Source organism: Ictidomys tridecemlineatus, chromosome 4, assembly GCF_052094955.1.
Source record: "Ictidomys tridecemlineatus isolate mIctTri1 chromosome 4, mIctTri1.hap1, whole genome shotgun sequence".
In the NCBI taxonomy this organism is placed as follows: domain Eukaryota; kingdom Metazoa; phylum Chordata; class Mammalia; order Rodentia; family Sciuridae; genus Ictidomys; species Ictidomys tridecemlineatus.
In genome coordinates, this window is record NC_135480.1 from 190423934 (window position 1) to 190439137 (window position 15204).

General features: G+C 46.8%; 1 protein-coding gene across 2 annotated transcripts in view; it reads left to right on the forward strand.

Annotated features, from left to right (window-relative positions):
- Positions 1 to 15204, forward strand: part of Rgs3 (regulator of G protein signaling 3) — a 117054-nt gene that overhangs the window by 4330 nt on the left and 97520 nt on the right. For both annotated transcript variants that reach the window (XM_005329678.5, XM_078047993.1), the window contains exons 2-3: positions 11080 to 11130; positions 14447 to 14505. In XM_005329678.5, the coding sequence (XP_005329735.1) occupies positions 11080 to 11130; positions 14447 to 14505 (110 nt within the window). The remainder of the gene's footprint in view (positions 1 to 11079; positions 11131 to 14446; positions 14506 to 15204) is intronic.

Here is a 15204-nt window from a genome sequence, read left to right on the forward strand (position 1 = left end):
GCTAGCATTCTGCAATGATCATTTCCTCCTCCTCCTCCCCCTCCTCTTCTTCCTCCTCCTCCTCCTCTTCTCCCCCTTCTCTTCCCTCTCCCTCTCCTCTGACAATGTTGCTGGGGCTGGTCTTGAACTCCTGGGCTCAGGTGATCCTCCCACCTTAGCCTCCTGAGTAGTAGGATAATCTTAATTAAATGTTAGGGACTGAGATTATTTGAGGTTGAGCTATGGTCCCTTGAGGAGCTGTGTGTGGTTATAATTTCCCCTATTCCTAAGGAGCAACCCTCTAGGGTCCCAGACGGTAGGGGCTCAGAAGAACTTGACTTCTCGGGATGCCCTGTTCTCTGAGCCCTTTTTCCTCAAGACCTGAGAGGTGGCTGAGAACTCTGCTTGGCCCTTCAGCTGTCCCCCCGGAGTCTGGAGATATCTCAGGAGGAATTAGCTCAGGGAGACACTAGGTGAACTTCTGCAGCCCTCCATCCCCCAGGGGTGTTCAGCTCTTCCTGTCTATCTGGTTATGGCTCTGAGAAGATGCTTTTAACATTTTGTATATTTTTCCAGTTTTCCTCAGTGGCTCTGCCACCCCAGACATGGAAGTCTCCACCACACATTTCTAGTGGCTGTGCCCTCTGTGCTAGGCACTTCACACGCATTGGTTTTCACAGCCCAGTGACAGCCGAATTGCACCAGCATCTGCACAAAACCCACACTTGTTCATAGTTCCCTGCTTCTTCTCTTGTTTTTTTTTTTTTTCCTTGTATTAAACTTGTTCCTCTGGAAAACCTTATTTGGTAATTTAAAAAAAAACATTAATGTGAAAGATAATGAAAATAAATTATGGATTCCCTTGTGTGGCTTCAAGCCATCCGCAAGCACATAACAGATGCTCATCATTATAAAATAATACATATTTAATTATGGAGGAAAAGTTGCAATATGAAATAGAGAGGGATGATGAGTAGTCTGTAAATATACAATTGACAATTTTAGACTTAAAATTATATGACTTTATGTATGTAATTTAAAAATATTATAATAATACAATCCAAAGGAAAATCACGGAAGGTAGAATAACATGAATTTTCTACACATAATAGCATTGTATATAAGTTCATATGAAACGAAGCCATTTGCTCCGCGGGTGACGCATTTCGTGAATGCATGGGGCTGTTCTCGGTTTATATGGGACAATTCCACATTTTGCAGTTCAGTTGCAACGGGCATGGCTTCAATCTGTCATCATTCTTTACTGAGAAAATCAAAGACCCCAAAACTGGGAGGTCTTTGTTCCTTAGTCAGAGTGTACTGGTGTATCTGAAAACTGTGTTTTGTTTTCACAATTTTTAAAATTGAAAAATTGCCTTATAATTTATGTGACTTAATTTATCCCAATATTTATTGGCTTAAGTGACCATTTATTATCTTACTGTTTCTGTGAGTCAGGAGATTCGGAGTAGCTTACTGGGGTGTTTTATTTCTTTATTTTTTCTTTATCATGTTGATAAGGGTCATATATTTATATGAACCAAAAGGAGTATTATTTCTCATGTATATGGCTCACATATGAATACAGAATGATAGATGACTGTGAACCACAAGCCTATTAGCATTCTGGTCTTCTCAGCTCATGCCAGAATTGCCCACCAAGCTCTGCTCACAATCTTCTAAAGCTTTTCCAGTTTACAGATCTTCAAGATCCTCCCCCTGCTAACCAGCTCCAAAGCTGCCTCCTCCTTTTTTTCTTTTATGAGTTAAAATATTTTATTTATTTATTTTTCCTATTTTTGCATTTTTTTGTTGGTACATTGTAGCTATATATAATGGTGGGATTTGTTGTTACACACCCATACATGCACATCATGTAGCAATATAATTTGGCCAATATCACTCCCCAGCACTTCTCCCCTCCCCGGCTCATGCCCGCCTCATACCCACTTTCCTCTATGATCTTCTTTTGATTTGCATGAGACATCCTCCCCATTTCTTTGCCTTTTTCCTCTCTAGATTCCACATATGAGAGGAAACATATCCCTTGACCTTCTGAATTTGGTTTATTTTGTTTAACATAATGTTATATAATTCCATCCATTTTTTTTCTGCAAATAGCATCATCTCACATTTTTAAGGGCTGAATTAAATTCCATTATGTATATATACTATGTTTTCTTTATCCCTTCATCCACGGATGGATACCTAGGTGGTTCTATAGGTTGACTTTTGTGAACTGTGCTGCTGTAAACATGGGTATGCATGTATCACTATGGTATGCGGACTTGACTTCTTTTTTTTTAAATTTAATGTGAGATGAGTCTTTTTTAAAAAAAATACCTCTTTTTTTTGTTTATTTTTATGTGATGCTGGGGATTGAACCCAGTGCCTCCCACATGCTAGGCAAGTGCTCTATCACTGAGCAACAACCCTGGTTCCCCCCGGCTTGACTTCTTTAGGATAAATACCAAGGAGTGATATAGTTGGGGCATATGGTGATGGTTCCCTGCCTAGTCTTTTTTCTTTTAATATTTTTGTTTTTAGTTGTAGATGGACACAGTACCTTTATTTTACTTGTTTTTTATTTTTATGTGGTGTTGAGTATCGAAACCAGTGCCTCATGCATGCTAGGCAGGCGCTCTACCACTGAGTCACAAGCCTAGCCCCCATGCTTATTCTTTTGAAGAAACTCCATAGTGATTGTACTAATTTACAGTCCCACCAACAGTGTAAAAGTGTTTCTTTTTCTTCATATCTAGAGGGGTGGTTTTGGCTCAGGGTTTCTCATGGGGGTTGCAGTCAAGTTAACTGGGGCTGCGATAGTCTAACTAGGCTTTACTGGGGTAGGGGGGGTGTCTTTCTAAGTCTTATTCATAAGTTTCTTAGCAGGAGGACTCAGTTTCTTGCTACCTGTTGTTAGAAGACTTCTGTTTCTCATCCCATGGGCATGGGCCCCTTCATAGGGCTGCTTGAGTTTCCTCATGACATGGCGGCTGGCTTCTTTCTGAGCTGGTGATACAGAGGTGAAAGCCAGAAAGAATCCCCACAAAAAGACAAATAGCCCAATTTAATAATGAACAAAGGGTTTGGATGGGCATTTTTCCCATAGAAGAAATATTCCAGGGTGAATAGCACATGAAAAAGCTTTTGCTCAATGTCACTAGTTATCGGTGATATGCCAATGAAAACCACCATGAAATATCACATTGCTAGAATGGCCGTAATGAAAAGGGACAATAACAAGTGTTGGAGAGGATGAAGAGAAGTTGGAAACCTTGTAACACTGCTGACAGGAATGTAAAAATAGTGCTCCCACTGGAAAAGAGTCTGGCAGTTCTTCAAAAAGTTAAATATAGAGTCACATGTGTCCCAACAATTCTACTCCTATTTATGTATCTAAGAGGAGTGAAAACATGTGCCCACAAATGAGTATATGTTATATTTGTGTTCCCAAAGTGTGCCCATATATTTGTTGTGCACAGAGGCTCACAACAGCATTAGTCATCATATCCTCAAAGTGGAAAGAGTCTAAACATCCATCAGCAGGTGAACAAAATGCGGCACATCCACACAATGGAATCTTGTTTGGCCACAAAAAGGAATGAAGTGTTGGTGTCTGCTACAATGTAGGCGAACCCTGAGAATATTATGCTCTGTGAAAAGAAGCCAGTAACAAAAGACCACATGTTTTAGGATCCCCTTTATGTGAAATGTCCAGAATAGGCAAATCCATAGAGACAGAAAGTAGATCAGCAGTTGATAGGGACTGTGGGGGAGACGGGAATTGGGAGTGGCTGCTAATGAGCATGGGATTTATTTTTTTCTTTTTAAATGTTTTTATTTGTTCTTTTTAGCTAAAAATGACAGTAGGATGTATTTTGACATATCATACATACATGGAGTGTAACTTCCATTCTTGTGGTTGTACATGTTGTGGAGTTACAATGGTGTATATTCACGTATGAACCTAGGAAAGTTATGTCTGATTCATTCTACTGTTTTCCCATTCCCTTCCTTCCTCCCTTCCCCCATTCCAACCTGTCCAATCTGGTGAAACCTCCCCCACCCCACTGCCCCACCTGTTGTGAGTCAGCACCCTCATATCAGAGAGAACATTTGGTCATCGGTTTTTTGGGATTGGCTTATTTCACTTAGCATGATAGCCTCCAGTTTCATCCATTTACTGGCAAATGCTATAATTTCATTTTTCTTTCTGGTTGAGTAATATTCCATTGTCTATATGTACCACATTTTCTTTATCCATCTATTGAAGGGCATCAGAGTTGTTTCCATAGTTCAGCTACTGTGAATTGAGCTGGTAAAAACATTGGTTTGCCTGTGTCACTATGGTAAGTCCTTTGTGTATATGCTGAGGAGTGGGGTAACTGGGTTAAATGGTGTTTCCATTCCAAGTTTTCTGAGGAATCTCCATACTGCTTTCCATAGTGGTTGTACCAATTTGCAGTCCCAACAAGAATGTATGAGTGTACCTTTTCCCCACATCTTCACCAACATTTATTATTACTTATATTCTTGATAATTGCCATTCTGACTGGAGTGAGATAGAATCTTAGGAGTAGTTTTAATTTACATTTCTCTAATTGCTAGTGATGTTGAACATTTTTTTTCCCTATGTTTGTTGACTGATTGTATTTCTTTTTCTGTGAAGTGTCTGTTGAGTTTCTTAGCCCATTTTATTGATTGGGTTATTTGTTTTTTTGATGTTAAGTTTTTTGAGTTTTTTATATGTTCTGGAAATTAATCTGAGGAGCAGGTGCAAAGATTTTCTCCTATTCTGTAGGCTCTCTTTACATCCTTGATTGTTTTTTGCTGGGAAGAAGCTTTTTAGTTTGATACCGTCCCATTTATTGATCCTTGTTTTTACTTTTTGCACTTTAGGAGTCCTGTAGAGGAATAAAGTTTCTAAGTTGACATGATGGAGAGTTGGGCCTACTTTTTTTTCTAATAGGTGCAGGGTCTCTGGTCTAAGGCCCATGTCCTTGATCCACTTTGAGTTGTGCAGAATGAGAGATAAGGGTCTAATTTCATTTTGTTACATATGGATTTATATTTTTCCCAGCACCATTTGTTGAAGAGGCTCTCTTTTCTCCAATGTATGTTTTTGGCACCTTTGTTTAGTATCTGTGTGGATTTGTCTCTGTGTCTTCTGTTCTGTACCATTGGTCTTCATGTCTGCTTTGGTGCTAATACCATGCCCTTTTTGTTCCTATAGCTCTGTAGTATAATTTAAGGTCTGGTGTTGTGATGCCTCCTGCTTCACTTGTCTCCCTGAGGATAGCTTTGGCTATTCTGGGCTTCTTATTTTTCCAAATGAATTTTATGATAGATTTTTCTATTTCTATGAAGAATGTTGTCAGAACCTTAATAGGAATTGCATTAAATCTATGTAGTGCTTTTGGTAGTAAGGCTATTTTGACAATATTAATTCTGCCTATTCAAGAACATGGGAGATCTTTCCATTGTCTGAGGTCTTCTTCAATTTCTTTCGAGTTCTGCATTTTTCATTGTAGAGGCCTTTCACCTCTTTTGTTAGATTGATTCCCTAATATTTTATTTTTAAGGTGATTGTGAATGGCATAGCTTTCCTAATATCTCTTTCACTTGATTTATCACTGATGTATAGGAATGCAATTGATTTATTGGTGTTAATTTTATGTTCTGCAACTTTGCTGAATTCATTTATGAGTTTTAGAATTTTTCTAGCAGAGATTTTTGGGTCTTCTAAATATAGAATCCTTGTCTCAAATAGGGATAGATTGAGTTCTTCTTTTCCTATTTGTACCCCTTTAATTTCTTTCTTCTAATTCCTCTGGCTAGAGTTTCCAGGACTCTGTTGAATAGAAGTGGTGAAAGAGGACATCCCTGTCTTGTTCCAGTTTTTACAGGGAATGCTTTCAATTTTTCTCCATTTAAAATGACGATGGCTTTGGATTTAGCATTTATAGCTTTTACAGTGTTGAGGTATGTTCCTACTCGCCCTAGTTTTTCTCATGTTTTGAACATGAATGTACAGCATGGGGTTTCTTTAGGGGAAGATAAAAATGTTCTAAAATTAGAGTGATGATTGGTTGCATAATCCTATGAATATATTAAATAACAATGAATTACATGCTTTCAATTGGTGAATTTAAATCAATATAGCTGTTTTTTTTTAAAAGGAGCCCATAATGCCTATTACATCCTATTCTTGGGGATCACCCATTATCACCTCAACCACATTCTCTTTGTTAGAAACAAGCCACTAAGTCCATCTCACAACAGGAGGGAGGAGCATCAGTGATGTTGCAGACCAATTTTGAGCCCCCCACAGGGATAGAGTGGCTAAAAATGGGTTCCCTAGACTGGACTGCCTAGCGTCCAATCCCAGTTCTGCCACTTAACTGGCTGTGGGACCTGGGTGGGCTTGTTTAACTCTTAGCCTTCAGTTTCCCTTCCTGTAAATGAGGATTAAAAATAGGAACGATTTCATGGAGTTGTTGGAGGAATAAAATAAACAAAAAGCATGTAGTAGAACGTTGAGTACCCAGTAAACATCCAAAGAAGGCCACCTTCCTTCTCCGCATGCGTGTGCCCAGCCCAGGGGTTTACCGTGGTGGCCCTGACCACTGGTGTGGGATCACAGGAGGCCAGTGAGATGCTTGAGTCAGGGCCCCACAGACTGCTGGCTTTGGCGATGTGATGGCCCAGCCAACCTCAGATGCTGACTGGGGTAGATTCACAAAGTTTAATTTACTGGCTTGCCCAGGAAGGACCTAGAATCCTTTGCAAATGATCCACAGGAATCCAATTCCACAGATCTGAATGTTAATTTATTAGGTAATGCTGAGTAGACTAGAAGACTTCTGCTGGCCAGAGCAACCTTTCTGGAAGGAAAAACACTCCCTCATCTTGCTTGCAGGCTTGAGGGCAGACTCATAAATGGAGGGTGAATTTATGGATATCAGCGGCTGGCTGGGCTGCGAAGACCAGACCTCCTTGGTACATTTGTCCTGGTATCATCCTTCCTGTGACTTTTCAAGTATGACCACCCTGCTTTTGGGGTGAATTGGGTTTGGGGATGGCTGCTGCTTCATGCTACCAGGCAGGTCTCTGGTGGATGAATTCTGTGCACATCCTAGGTTGGCAGCGGCTTCCTTGGGGATACATGCCTTTGAGCTCTGAGTGTAGCAAGGGCTGCAGCCCATGTCTTTGTTTTCTGAGTACATCTCTTCCTGACTGTCTTGAGAGTCGGATTTCATCTCCCTGTGGTTGTCCTCTGCTGGGGATCTGCCCAGTTAATTTCTGTAGCTGACTCCCATCATACCCTTGGCCTGGTGCTCAGTGAGTCTGTACCCCCAATCCTGTGCCCAACAGAATTTGGGCTCACTGCCCTCTCCAAGCTTTCTGAAACTCACTCTTATTCAGCATTTTCTCTGGCCTAGGAAGGCCTGTTTCTTCTCACTTTGTCTCCAGGTCACTGCTTCCTGGTAGCACTGTGGCAGCCACCCTGGGTATCTGTCCCCACCAGCCTCTGTAGCCAGAGGTGATGCCCAACTGCAGCCCATGGGAAATGGGAACATGCCCCCTCCAGGGCCCCGGTACACGCCTCATGAGGATGACTTCAGGCCCTCAGCCTGAACATTCCTGGGAACTCTCATAGGTCACCCCCACCCTCCACAGCCCTCCCAAGTGTAGGAGGAAGCAGGACTATTGGAAAGGCAGGGATGGGGGACTTGGGAAGCACTTGATCAGTTTGTGCCTATCCAGCTGAAGAGTCCTCCTCCTGCTGACGGCTTATTTTTCTAAATTGGAGACGCTTCTCAGAGCCTTCCCCCTTCCTGGCTTCCTCTTGACTTCTTGAGAAAAACTGAGGCACCCTGTTGAGGGTCTGCGGCTCTCTCTCCTCCTGAACCTACTCTGGCAGATGCCATGGGGCTGGTGTTCATTTGAGAATGATAACTGTTCTAGAAGACTGTCACACAGGAAGCAGTGCTGGGGTCAGGGCCGACCTCTGGCCTCCAGTCCTGGCTCTGGACTCTGGGCATGACTGCTCTGGGTACCAAATGAAGAGTTGGACAAGATGATTTCAGGAGCCTTGACTTGCACATTTGATGGGGAGGACAGAGGGGGCAGGCACAGTGCAAGGGAGGGTCTCATTTTACCCTCATTTGTGAGCGCAGAGGGAAGGAACCAGGGAGCCTGGAGCCTGGCCTGTTGAATTTGGTCACTGGATTTGGTCACTGCTCTAACAGGGGGCGCCCTGGCCCTCCCTGAGGAGCCCTGCTTGGCCGAGCCTGCCCGGGGAGCTGCAGGGAGCTTGCAGACTCATGGTTTCTGAGTCAATCTTGGCCTCAGGCCATCCTCTACTCTAGTGCTAGCCTTGGCCTTGTCTGCATCTCTGTCTGAGCCACGGGGCTGGCAGCTCCCTGAGGACAGGCTCCTGGACGTTTGGATCTGCCCTCCTTCATGCAGGGGCTCATGTTTGCCAACTAGAATTAGTGACCAAGACATTTGTGCTAGGAGACTTCTCAATCTTGATTTCTGGGAAGGGCCACTCTTGGGTGATAGGGGTCGGATAGCACACCTCTTTCCAGGGCTTTGGAAATTCAAACGCATTTGGGCCAGAGTTGGCTTTGCCTTGGTAGAAGTTTCTGGAAAACATGTCTCATGTTAATCATAGCTGCTGTGAGTTGGCGAGATCTGCCGTGTGCTGCTGGCCTTGTCTGTTTCCAGGCTTTTCTTTCTTGCTCCATACTGGATTGGGCACAGTTTTTATAGGAGGGTTCTCAGCTCTGTGAACCCCCAAAGTGGTAATTCTCAGACCTTGAGATAATAATACAGTGGATTCCCATGGAACCTGTCATCCAAGGGCTCACTCCCAGCATTATCTGATCCCAGCTCAGGGGTGCAGGGACCACTATCATTAGCTCCACTCCCAGCCATGGACACCATGGTCCTAAATGACAGGAGAGTCATCAGGCTTGGATCTGGACAGGCCTCCTGGGCTTGTAAGACCTGTGTCCTGGGCAGGAGAGCAGCAAGGATTCAGATGGGCAAAGGGCAGGACCCGAGTTAGCTGGAGTCTGAACTGCTTCCGGCTGGAGCAAACACCTGCAGTGAGAGTTCCGAGGAATTGCCAGTCACCGTGGTTAGGGGACTCCTGCAGTTATGAGACATGCAGAGCCCCTTGTTCTCCCCACCCTGCCTGCCCTTCCAGCCAGCATTGAAGCACCAGCCCAGCCCCCAGCCCAGTTTCCTGGGACATGTCCAGAGATGACAACTGGGGGGACAAGGGAAGGTCTCATAGTGTCATGAGGAATGGTGGATGGACTTTGGACATCAGGTCTACAGGGGACAATGCAGAGCTGGCAGAACCAGATCCTGGGAGCGAAAGATACTGAGAGGCCCCTGTTGGCTCAATAGATGGAGCATCGAATACCCAGCTGCTTAAGAGAAAGGGAAGAGAGCTCCTGGTTGCTGGAGGTGACAGCTGAGAATGACAGAGCAGACCTGACTCCTCACCTCCCCAGCACGTGTCCCCTGGGTGCACAGAATTCTGCCTCTTCTGAGGTTGCAGGAAGAGTGGGCTGGACGGAGGGGGATTTTTATTTTCAGTGCTGGGGATGGAGCCGAGGGCCTCACGCGTGCTGAGCTCCACCCCAGCCTGAAGAGGGAACTTTAATACGTCGTGAGAAAGAGGAGTTTTATTTTGACGTTCTTCTCTTTAAATAAAAACAGGAAAATCAAGGAGGAAAAAAATCCCTCACTGGTCCCCACTCCTCCCTGGCTGTCTATCTGGTGCTTCTTGTCTTCACAGTTTCCCTTCCCGACTTCCTTCCCTCTTTTCTTTCTTCCTCTCCTCTTTCTTTCTTTCTTTGTCTTCTCTTTTTACTTTTTAATTTTAAAATTTTTTTTTTTTTTTTTTTTTTGCGGGGGGTACTGGGGATTGAACTCAGGGGCACTCAATCACTGAATCTTTATATCTTAGTTATCTTCCTCTTTCCCAAACTTAATTGTAGCTTTCTTTGCTGAGTTTTGCCAGAAGTCTATTTTATTGATTTTTTTTAATATTTATTTTTTAGTTGTAGCTGACACAATACCTTTATTTTATTTATTTATTTTTATGTGGTGCTGAGGATCGAACCCAGGGCCTCGCGTGTGCTATGCGAGCACTCTACCGCTGAGCCACAACCCCAGCCCCTATTTTATTGATTTTTTGGGGGGATGGGGTACTGGGGATTGAACTCAGGGGCACTCGACCACTGAGCCCCATCCCCAGCCCTATTTTGTATTAGAGACAGGGTCTCACTGAGTTGCTTAGTGCCTCGCTTTTGCTGAGGCTGGTTTTGAACTTGAGATCCTCCCGAGCCTCTGGGATCACAGGCATGTACCACCGCATCCAGCTCTCTTTTTATTTTAAATTATAGATTATGGATATATTCATATTGTAAAACAACAATAACAGCCCTAGATTGGAATTCTTCTTGACCCTCTGGTTCCCAGCCTCTTCCCTTGAGGTGATCACTGTGTTCATCTGGCCCCCTTTCAGTGCATAGACCCTCACAGAAAGGGACAGGGGGTACATATGTTCTGCCTTTGTTTATTGAGAAGTTAAAATACTTCTCAACAGTCCCCCCTGCCAGGCCATATGGGGCCGGTCCATGGTACTGCATAGTAGAGCTGCAGGTGGGAAGTCCGGTGTTTCTGGTTTTTCCCTCCGTTCTTTAAGCAGTGCTGTGGTGCCAGCTTTTGTGCCCCCATGTGTGGGACTTGTCTCTGTTGGTAACTTGGACTGAAGATGGCTGGGAAGAAGGATGTGCACATTTAAATTCCAGCTGGTATTGCCAGAAATCACCCTTGTGGGCCCTCCAACGGGATGAGAGAGTGCCTGCTGTCGGTCCTACACTTTATCCACAGTGACAGTGGCTCCCCATCACCCCAGTGGCACCAGCGGGGTGGGGGAGCAGGTGGCTTCTGGGGGCCCTCCCAGCCAGAGATGGCGGACCTCTCTGAATGGCCTGGTGTGAACAGAGGAGCACCCGTCACCATGGCGCTCACTGGAGGAGCTGAGGTGAGCTGTTTCTCTGGTTTCCTTAGGTCAGCTGAAGCTGTCGATTGACACCAAGGACCGGGTCCTGCTGCTCCACAGTGAGTATGGCTGTGCGCGGGCTCACGTAGCAAAGGGGGGCCACTCCCCTCCTGCCTGGGGCCAGGGTTGGGGGGTGGTGTTGCCATGGGCCACAGCTTCTTGTCTCATCTTTGTGTCCTGCTGTGTGCCCATCCACAAAAGTGGTCATTCACTCGGGGCTCTTTCTGCAGAGCCAGCCAGGAGCCTGCCTGCTGGGTCAGGGGTCCACACAGCAGGCCTTTGCCTGTGGAGCCAAAAGAGCTGTCCCTGGGAACCCTGGTGCTGCCCTTCCTCCCACGGAGCTGGTCCTTTCTCCCACCCTTTCAGCGTCTCTCTCTTTTTCTCATTCATTCATTCATTTCTCCAGCCACCGGTGGCTGTGCAGGGCCATGTTCAGATCACAGTCTGGGAGTCAGACCTTGTTCTGATCAGCTTTTTTGCTTCTGTGACAATAGGAACTGATCAGAACAACTGTAAAGGAGGAATGGTTTACTGAGCTTCTCATGGTTTCAGAGGTCTCAGTGCACAGACAGCAGGCTCCATTCCTCAGGTGAGGTGAGGCAGACATGGAGGAAGAGTGTGGCAGAGGGAAGCAGCTCAGGGGTGATGAGGAAGCAGAGAGACTCCACGGCCTGATACAAAATATAGACCCCAAGGCCACGCCCCCAATGCCCCCTCCTCCAGCCACACCCCACCTCCCTTCATTACCATTCAATGAATCCCATCAGGTGATTAATTCACTGATTGGGTTAAAGTTCTTATAATCCAGTCATTTCTTCTCTGAACTTTTTTTTTTTTTTGTACTGGGGCACCCAATCACTGAGCCACATCCCCAGCCCTATTTTGTATTTTATTTGGAGACAGAGTCTCACTGAATTGCTTAGTACCTTGCCACTGCTGATGGTGGCTTTGAACTCACGATCCTCCTGTCTCAGTCTCCCGAGCCGCTGGGATTACGGGCATGAGCCACTGCGCCCGTCTTCTCTGAACCTTTTGCATCGTCTCACACGTGGGCTTTTGGGGAACACCTCACATCCAAACCATCCTAGACCTCCAGAATCTGAACCCCAGCTCTGGTTCTTTCCTGGCTGGTGACGTTGAGCAAGCTCAGTTTTCTTCTCTGTTGAATGGTAGTAGTAATAGAATTCGTCACGTGGCTTGGTATAAGAATGAAGTGAGTTAAGACTAGTATATTGCTTAGAACAGAGCCCAGCATCTAGTAAACCCTACATAAGTGTCAGTTAAATAAAAAGAATGCCATAAATTCCAAAAATAGTGGCTGAGCATTGGCTTGGGTAGAGGTTGGGGACACTGAGAAGCACTTACTCCTGTCTTGGTGGTGCTGATGGGATGCCAGGGAGAATGGCACAGGTGGTAATAATCACACTCCACCCTGGAGGAGGAGCAGGCCCGCCCCAAGCAGAAGGGAGCAGGGGGCAGCGATTGCAAAGGTCCTGGGGCCAGAGAGGCCTGCAACGTTTCAAGATCCATCTAGTATGGCTGCCCCCCCGGCACGGGAGGGTCTTATATTTTACATGCTCATTTATCCATTTGTTCTTTACTCAACATGTAAACCGTCATAAGCTTCTGTCATGGTCCCCACTGCCTGGACCCTTCTGCTCAGCCCAGATGCACTGCTTTTCTCCCCAGCCACCCTGGCTCTTGCTGTCAGGGCCGCCTCCACCCCCTGTCCTTTGTAGTTCTTTGGACCCCGCTGTATACACCCCGCTTGACCATGCCTCTGTGCCTTTGCACCTACTGTTCTTTGTGTTTGGAAAATCCTTCACTCTTTGTCAAACACCCTTTGAAAAATAACTCTCCCTCCCTCTGCTTTTGCAAGAAACATGTCTGCCTTCCCTTCCCCATCACCAAGATTCAGGCAGGAAGGCGGCTCATGTTGTTATTTTTTCCCCTCTGGGAGTTACACACCCCCATCTGCCTGGGCTGAGTTTATTGCTCCCTCCTTGTGTCCCCACAGCCTGGCTGCACAGAGCCACCCTGTGTCTGGTCTCTCCAGCAGCGTGGAGTGCAGCGAGGGCAGGGGCCCTGCCTGCCTCACCACCACGGTGACCTAGGAGGCCCTCAGGCCTGGATCCTGCCCTGGGGAGCCACGCCCTCCAGGGGAGGGGTGACACAGACACAGTAACTAGGATGCAGGGCCCAACAGACCCGGGGGCGCGGGGGGTTCCCTGGTTGTGGCTGATGGGGCCCAAGGTGAAGTTCCCAAGGACCAGAAGAGGGGTGTTCTCTGCCCGACAGCGCCTGGCTCCAGCTGTGCAAACAGCTTTTGCAGAATGCGCCTTGGCCTCCACCACCCCATTTGTCCTCACAGTTTGTCTTGGCTTCGCCCCAGCCTCAGCCCTTCGTCCCTTTCATTTGGCTTCCCAGGCCTCCTGCCCCAGACTACCAGGGGCTCTGTCCAGGCCAACTCCAGGGCTCCCTCAAAACCAAGCTCAAAAGAAAACAGAAAGGAGGCTCAGGCTCCTCGGGCCGACAGGTCACTCTTGCCCTCATGACCAGACCGGCACCCAGCCCACGCCTGTCCCTTGGCCTTTATTTATTCTCTAGCAGAAACATTTGTGGAGCAGTGGCTTATTTGCCAGGCACTCTACTAAGCACTGTAGATACATTATCTCATTTAACGGGTACGATTATTGTGTGAAGGGCATATTGTCAGCTCTAACCCATGGAAAAATGGCAAAGTCCGTCTCAGAGAGAAGACAAGGTGATGCTCTAGCCTGTGTGCTCAGTACGTGGCCCAGCTGGGAGCCAAGCTGGCATTTGTCTGCCTCTGGAACCTGAGCTTGGGGGCCGCTCTGCCCACCACACAGTGCAGCTCATCAGGCAGGGCCACTTTGGCCCTGCCACCCCAGAAGGCAGAAGGAGCACTGGACTGGGAGTCCAAGGACATGGGGTTCTACATCCCAGGGCTCTGAGGTTTCTGGCAAGCTCCTTACTTCTTTGGTCCCCCTTGCAGCCTCATTTGCCCCCTTCAGGAGGGGTTGGGCTGTATATATTTTAGGTTCCCTTCCAGCTGTTAGATTCAGGGAAGTGAACACACCCTGTGGTGTCATGGTGAGGGTGCTGCTAGAATGTGGGGGACGGTGGCATGGACTAGACCCAGGGGGTTTAGATCCAATGTTGTTGTACAGATGAAGGGCCTGGGAGTGAGGGCCATGCCCACTGCTCACAGGTATGCCCTCTATTTCTTTACAGATCTTTGAGCTAGTGTGTGTGTGTGTGTGTGTGTGTGTGAGAGAGAGAGAGAGAGAGAGAGAGAGAGAGAGAGAGAGAGAGAGATGTTCCCCATCCTCCAACATTTCAATTTTCTTTTAGTCATAGAAGGGAGAGGCCTGATTAGCAAAGAGCCCGGCGTCTGTGATCCCTATGTGAAGGTACGTGAGACTGGAGGGGTGGTATTGTTGGGGGAGGGACCATGCCACTGGGTGGAGTCCCAAGGTCCCAGCATATCCACAGGCTCAGGCCATTTGAGTGTAGCTACCACCTCACTCGTTGGGTCAGTGGGCATTGCTTAGGCTCTGTGCTAGGATAGACCCTTTCCTTTCACCACCTTGGTCCCTGGAGCTTTGGGCAGGAGCTAGAATCTTAACGGTGATCCTGGTCATCCATGTAGATGGGCACAGTGAGCACATGAGTGGCTGAAATCCAAGGCCTCTCGTAAAAAAAATAATATTTTTACTCCCTACCCTCCAAAGCTAGAAGCAGGGCAGCCAGGATTGGGCAGGGGAGCAGAGGGAGTGTCTCTGAGGCCTGGAAGAGCCTGCTGAGTTGGGTCCTCTTGGTGAAGCCAGGAGGGCAAGGGTCAGCTTCCAGTGGGAGACAAGGCCAGGAGCTTCCCTTAATGTGGCAATGGAGTTCAGGTGTAGTCCCTTGTGCTACCCTCTGCATTCTTCCTAAGTCCTCCCCTGCTCAAGGGCCTGGGTGAGGGTTTGATCCAGAGCATGGCTGGGGGTCTGCAGGGGAGAGCACCCTGGGGAGAGAGCCTGGCCTTGCAGGAGAAGGAGCGGAGCCTCTGTGAAGGGCTGTCAACAGCTGTCAGGAGTCCAGAAGAGAGGAGAGCTTTGGATTTGGGG